This window comes from Dinoponera quadriceps, unplaced genomic scaffold (genome assembly GCF_001313825.1).
Source record: "Dinoponera quadriceps isolate SergipeBrazil2010 unplaced genomic scaffold, ASM131382v1 scaffold690, whole genome shotgun sequence".
NCBI lineage: Eukaryota > Metazoa > Arthropoda > Insecta > Hymenoptera > Formicidae > Dinoponera > Dinoponera quadriceps.
Window position 1 is genome coordinate 387,650 of NW_014555275.1, and position 7,416 is coordinate 395,065.

Genomic DNA, 7,416 nt, shown 5'->3' on the forward strand with positions numbered 1-7,416 from the left:
TAGTGAAATTCTTTGCGTTTTTACAATCGTATCTGTATAACGAGATGTATCTTATTATAACGGCAGCCGTCGATCCTTCGACTGAGTTCTCCAAATATTCCTGTTCACCTCCCCGTGGGAGGGCGAGACGAATCATCTAACCGTCACTCTGCTTGATATTGTAATGTTGCGTTGGCGAAGAGGAAAGCGATTCGTGACTTAGTAAATGAAAAAAAGGAAAAAAATAAAAAAAAAATGGAAAACTTGTCCACTGTACAACCAAGCACATGTTATCCCCGGGAAGGGAGGAGCGCGACCTTGACTCTTTTTATAGCAAATCTTTAGAATCTCAATTGTTTCTTAATATACGAAATGTGTTCATTCGATTATAGTTTAATCAACTTGTCGATCATATAGCGTCTTATTCTATTGTTGAGTGAAGATAAATGAAGGAGGGGAGTAGGTGATAAGGCCCATTACGTAAGAAAAGAACGTAAGCAGTGAGCAAATTGGCCGACCACAGTCGATTATTCTCGGACTGTAAGGAGAATAGTCGGCCGCGGTTGGTCAATTTAATCACCACTTGTGTCTTACCGCTTACGTTTTTGCACGTTTCTTTTCTCGATCAGCCGGAAAAGATCCGTCTGAATGCCTTCAACCACCTATTAGGCATTAAATGGTTGCTTGGCAGACAGTTTTTGTACGTGCCATGGGCCTTACTCGTAAAATACCCCGGCGTATCTCTCGCATTGCCAGACTTTGATCCTTTCGGCACGCCCGTCGATAACCGCCGAGGGCAGGATACAGTCGACAACGCGATTGTGAGTCGTGTATGCGTTTCTTATCGGCAACTTCGGTTCCATTTGGATTATCAACATTTGTTTTCCCATCGTCACGGGGAATATAATATTGTATCTCGATATGGTTCTCAGGCGCGCAGTCGTAACGCGATATTCAGCGCGATAGAGCTCGCCCACGTCGCGAGTGTTATTTCGCGAACGACTCTTTTATTATTCGCCAATGAGTCGGCATCTTCGCACAGATCATACGACGATCTTACAATGCGACTTGCCGCGCAAGGGTGACTTTCACCAGACTCTGAGCCGACGAAATTTAAAATTACCGTCAAGAGAGTGTTACCTGTCCCGATATAGATAGAAATCATTGACTCTGCGATTATTGTTGAACGGCTAAATACAGAACTGAAAGTTAACCTTGGCAGTTCGTATCATTATTATTCATCGATTAGTTTGATCTGAGTTTGGCGAAAGTCACCCTTAGCATCTCTGTGTTCTCGGCTATCGGACGACGCCGCGCGACGGACACTCCCCGTACCGAAAGATGATCGATAACAATCGATTGTTACTTAAAAAGAGAAAATCGCGATCGTCATTACGGAACTTGCTATGAAAAGGGTCAGCACCGGGAAAGAGCGAAATGGACGTTCGCTCGGCGTGTGCCCGCTTATTCTGCGAATTCTTCGTCGGTATACATATACATATAAATAAATAAATACATACATACATACATACATACATTATATTATTACCACGGCGATGTAACGATGTGTTTTTCACCATTATATTACACGCGGCATGTAGAGATATTCTTCGTGTGTGTATGTGTGTGTATATATATATATATATACACACACACACACACATGAATATATATACATACGAATACATATATGTATATATTCGTATATTCTCTTGCATCGGCATCAACACGAAACGCTTTAAATAACTTTTCTACGAAAGGGAGAGCCGCAGAGTCTAGAAATAGTATATACAGGGCGCTCCGTCCGTCCATTTATGCGCGTTTTCAGCGATGATCGCAATCGGGAATCATTCACGCGGGGATTGCGCGTCATCGTAAGAGAAGAAAAAAAAGAGACACACACAGGCACAAAACTGGCCTAAAACCGTCGTCGCGAGCATTTCCGTCTGGCGTGTACACGAGTACGGCGGACTTATCGATCGGACGGACCACCCTGTAGATCGTCTCATCTTCTCGCAAAGAGCAGCAAGTACTATCGGGATCGGATCACTGCGTTGTACGATAATTTAAGCGACACGTCTTAATTTTTAAGTTACTCGTTCACGAGCGGTCGCATTGATATGCGCGCTCCCGCGTCCCGACGTTTGTCCGCATAACTCCCATGTCAATAAAGTAAGGAAAATGGAAGAAAAAGGAAATAAACGAGGGAAAACCATGAGGAGTGTTGCACTCTCTCTCTCTCTCTCTTTCTCTCGCGTGCGCGCGAGAGAGAGAGAGATAATCTCACTCCGATCGTTTCCATCCGTTACATTGTTCTTGCCGGCGGCCCCACGCCAAACTGTGATCCACTGACCGGACAGAAATCGAGCAAGATGTGACCGATAACGTGATTATGCCGGACGGGTTTTTTGCCTGTGCACTCTTGCTCCTTCTGCGAGCTCTGCTCGGCTTCGTTCCTGCACTCCTTCGTCGCGCGCGCTTGTGCGCCGCGAACAAATAAAGGAGGAGACAGACAGACTGACCGAGAGCGGGATGCTACCGCGCGGTCGTTTGTCGCAGAATTACAACTGCGAGCTGCAAATGCCGCGAGAACGCGCACGGATCGATCGGCAATTCGGCAATGCGATCGTAGCCTAATCGTGATATCGTGCGGATAAAAATACGCATCCGAATCGCGGCAACGCGGTCGTAACTCGTAATTGCAAATATACCAAGTTGCATTACTCCAAAGAGGCGAATGGGACCTTATTTTCTCTTAATATAAAAAAAAAATAAAGATGTAAATTCAAATTTCCGCCCCGCGATATATTAAAGAGCCCAAATTACAAAACAATTAGATTATTTTGTTCCGAATAGTCTTTTCGGCGGGTGACGACCTCCAATCGTGTAACTTCACGAGAACTTACGGCGTGTGTTTGCACGTTTGTTATTATTGTTTTTATCTTAGCTTGCTGCTAATTCACGTGTTTGTTCATAACATTTATTATGCTGGCACGTCTGGTTTTTATATGATCTCGATCCAACAAGTATATTAGAGGGAAACGTTAAAAACGAGGTTGTTACTTCTCGTCGGAATCCCGCAGTCAGTAAGTCGTCAAATTCGCGCATCAGAATTGCTCGACATTTCAGCACGACGTTAAGTTTCATTTGGACCAAAGATCGCACATCACAGACCATGATGCGTGTCATATTCGCTCTTCTTCCGTCTTCTTCGCTCGTCTCTAACAAAGGGTCGGACAATATATTGAAGAACATTTTGACATGAGGAAGAAGTTGCTAGAAAAGATAAGTAAGTAATCCTACGATAGTTGCGTAAAATAGTTTTTTTTTTTCGAACGAGAATGAATACTTATATTTCCGTCTTCTCTCGTGAACAGAATCCTATTTTATGGGAGCTACTCGTGATCTCAAGTATTTATCTATGTATGTGTCCTACCGACGAACGACATTTTTTTTTAAATAAATATGATTTATATTTATATTAAAATCTACATGAGAGAAATTACCTACATAATGTTTTCTGTTTTTAGTGCCGAACCTACGCAGATGTGATTAAAGAATGTTCGTTGATCAAAGCGAATTACATAAATGTATAGCACACGGTATTGAATCGCTAGGGCCTTATTTAGCCGCTGGTGTTAAACACTCTACATATCTCGGTACATATCTACATATTTTTACACATTTATAACTTATACGTATTACTAATGTAATTTTACATATATAAATGTATACAAATTACACGGCAAATCTAAATGTGTAATTTTTATATAGTTATGTATGTAAAATCATAGTATGATACGTAATATAATACGCATACAAATATGTAAAAAGTGTCTACATGTAAAATTATAGTGAACAATAAGTCGTACATAGAACCTATTGAACCATTACACAAGGAACGCTATGAATTTTCCCAGGAGAATGATAAAATTAATGGGACTGTGGAGTTCACGAATTTAACGATTCACGGTCTATCAAACTATAGCATAAATGAAGTTCAGTAAGTAATAAGGATCAGTCAATTTAACAAATAAGTCGGATATTTACTCGCAGATAACGCATGATTCGTAATTGGGATAGTTGTTCCATTTTGAAGATAGACTTAGGGTCGACTGATTAGATAGCACCGTTAAGATAGTGTTTCATTTATCGTACGACAAGATTTATCAAATTTGTCGATTGTCGAAGAGAGAAATTCTATTCCAGTGCCCGAAAAAAAACGTTATATTACAGATTATATCAGAATGAATTAACAATCCAATTGTGTAATTTTACATACTTATATGTAAAATCATAACAGTAACACGCGTAAAAATGCATAATAAATGATTACATAATTTTATACATATAAATGTAAAAATTTAACACGTTCGCTGCTGCATGAGTCATATACGCCCCACGTTAAACATTTCGTTTAAGCCGTTTCGTTATTTAAATATATCTTACATAATATATTATAATAATTATGTACTGATGCCGATATACTATACATATTGTAGTTATCACGTCATGAGGTGAATAGGACACATGCAGCGTGATAATCATTTTTTATATGTTCTTTTAAAAAATTCAGTTTTATAAATCAACTTTGCAAAGTTTGCTATAAAAGAATAAAATCGAAAAGTTTGATACAATATTAGCAGGAGATTCCACTGTAAAAATGAATTGTGCGGCGGAAACCGGAAAATCACAAAAAATCAGACCGGATGCGAATGTGTTAAAATAATATTTAAAATGTATGAAATATACATTTAGATTTGTAATGTATCCGATAATCAATTAGCATGACAACACTCTGACAACACTCGTACGACAAATGAATTAACAGCTTTAGTCGATCGAAACGACGCACGTCGTAAATTGACCGCAGATCGTAAGCAACTGTGCGCAAAACTTCTTGTCGTTTTTCAGATTTACCATCGAGGAACAGACAGGGGCAGGGTTGAAATACGGACAATTTGATATATATAAATTCAGATTTGAAACACGTTTTCCGTCCATTCAAATATTCGGTATCTACAATATAAGCGCTACGATTTTGAAAATACCTATGTTAAAAAGATATATAAGATATAAGCGCGGATATAAGATGCAAGCGAATTTTGAGGATGTCATAGCCAATGTATCCGTAAGAACTACTCATCGCTGGAATTATGTCGAAGAGGAGCATCATTACTTGAATTACGTAAACATGTCTTTCTTTGACCTAAGAGTTGCCAAGGTCTATTTGAACGACTTAGACGTTGATGATCTTGCAACCTTCACCTTGAATACCTTTTTGAACAACAACTTGCGGACAATATTAGACGAAATGATGCCCGAATTTGAGTCAATAACTGGAAATTTCTTTCAAATGATCGGAAACGAACTCTTGAATGCATTTTCGATGACAATATTATTCCCTCCCCAAATTAATAAAACTCATGCCCGTTATCCGCAACGATACTATTTTTCGCCATGATAAAAGCACGTCGTTACTTTTATTTTATCGCTATGACGAGAAAGCAATTATCTAATGACGTCTGCTAATCGTCTCCATAATTAATTATGCGCACGATAATATTTCCTACCGAGCGAGAATTTACGTGTATTCGTTTGCACAACGATTTGTGAACATTTTCAGAAAATGGACGATAGTTATAGTATCGAAAAAGTAGTCGAAATACGATGAACAAAGTTTTTTCGACTACTTTTTCGACACTATAACTATCGTCCGTTTCCTTTTCTGGAATATTCGAAACGTATACTCAGTTTGCGGATAATCGTACCCTTGATTTTATTATAAAGATTGAACACTTTCCTCTCGATACAGTTTGGAACATACCCTACTGATATACTGACATACTGACCTTTTTAGTAACGCAAGAACGAAAGCGAAAAAGTTGTATACAAACTTGTTTGTACTTTTTATAAAAGTAATAAAGGATACGCGCAAAAAAATAAATTTTCATGTAAGTGTCGGTCTACAATAAGTATTTTAAGCCTTAAACCTTAAGAAATTGACTAATCACAGTTAATTATTCTCTTCACGTTCGACTGTGATTAGAAGTAAGTAGAAAATTATATACGTAACTGTAACTTGATGTTTGCTGGGTTTTAAAAAGGTTTTTAAAAGGATTCGCGTAGTTTTAAAAAGCTGTCATCTACGTTTATAAAACACCACATAACACATCGCGTAATGATCAATAATAACTTCAAAAAATAGCAGTGAACTGTATTATTACCGATCATACAAAAGTGCATATTCGGCACTATATTTATTTTTCATTTCAAGTGCAAGAAAATGTTGCTGAAATTACAAAAATAATTTATGCAGCTCTTGACGAAGACGCGGTGAAGCATACAACTTGTAAAAAAATAGTATCAGCGATTTCGAGAAAATTTCGATAAGGCCAGCTCCACGACAACAGTTGACTTCACGTGGCAAAAGGAACAAAAGACGCTATTTTTAATATAGACTGGAAAGTTGTTCTGCACCCAGCTTATTCTTCAGACTTTACTCCTTCAGATTTTTATTTGTCTCGATCGTTACATTATTTCATTGGCTCAGATTTTAAAACAATAGAAGACGTTCGAATATTTTTCGGTAATTTTGATTAAAAATCGCAAAGTTTCAAGCGCGATGAAATTCGATTCTCGATCGTAGATCGAGCGCGATCTACGCGTGTTATACGAAACAGACGGGCAAAACGAGCCTCCATCTGCGAGCAGCTAGCGAGCAGCGCTGGTTTATTCCTGATCGAATGTTTTTGCACAGTCTCCGCGATCCTAATTGAATTCATTCGCCGGCTACTCTGCCGGCGAGGTTGCCGCGATACCGTAAAATCACGCAGTGTAGAAAATTTGCGCCGTACATTACATCCCGCAGAGAGCGGGCTTAATCGAGAATGACTTTATTCGAAAACAAAATTCAACTTCTCTTTCGTTTTCTTTTTTTTTTTCGTCAAGTAAAAATACAAAGTCTCTCTCGGCAACTTATTCTATCGACATATTGCGAACCTGTTATTCGCCGAATATTTCTCGAACTGTGCGTGAAGGAACGCGACGATTCGGAGAATATTCTCGGAATAGAACGTTCTGCGACGTAACACGCACACATTGGAGGAAGGAAGATAAAATGGAAAAATGGGAAAGACGCATGGAGCTGAGCCACATCGAGGGATAACAATGAATCATTTGTTAGGTTGACCCATCCCTCGACTCTTGAGGATACAATGGATACTATTATATATCAGCCGTTCGTCGAAGATCTCTTCAGACCTGCGATAAATAGATCAATCTCTACAAATAGATCCGACTCAGCTATTTGTGTTCATCGATAAGCGCGCATTAACTGCTAAACCAACGATGAAACTGTAAATAAGCGCGATATCTTTCGCGTCACGAGTTTTGAAAAATTCTCTCTCTCTTTCTCTCTCTCTCTCGAATAACGAG

At 38.9% G+C, this 7,416-nt stretch overlaps 1 protein-coding gene across 1 annotated transcript; it reads left to right on the top strand.

The window, feature by feature from the left end:
• Window positions 1–3,240: 3,240 nt before the first annotated feature.
• Window positions 3,241–5,830, top strand: LOC106743698. The gene is made up of 4 exons (XM_014617795.1): window positions 3,241–3,268; window positions 3,835–3,982; window positions 4,894–5,310; window positions 5,770–5,830. The coding sequence occupies exons 1-4, from the start codon at window positions 3,241–3,243 to the stop codon at window positions 5,828–5,830; spliced, it is 654 nt and encodes a 217-aa protein (XP_014473281.1).
• The last annotated feature ends 1,586 nt before the right edge of the window (window positions 5,831–7,416 follow it).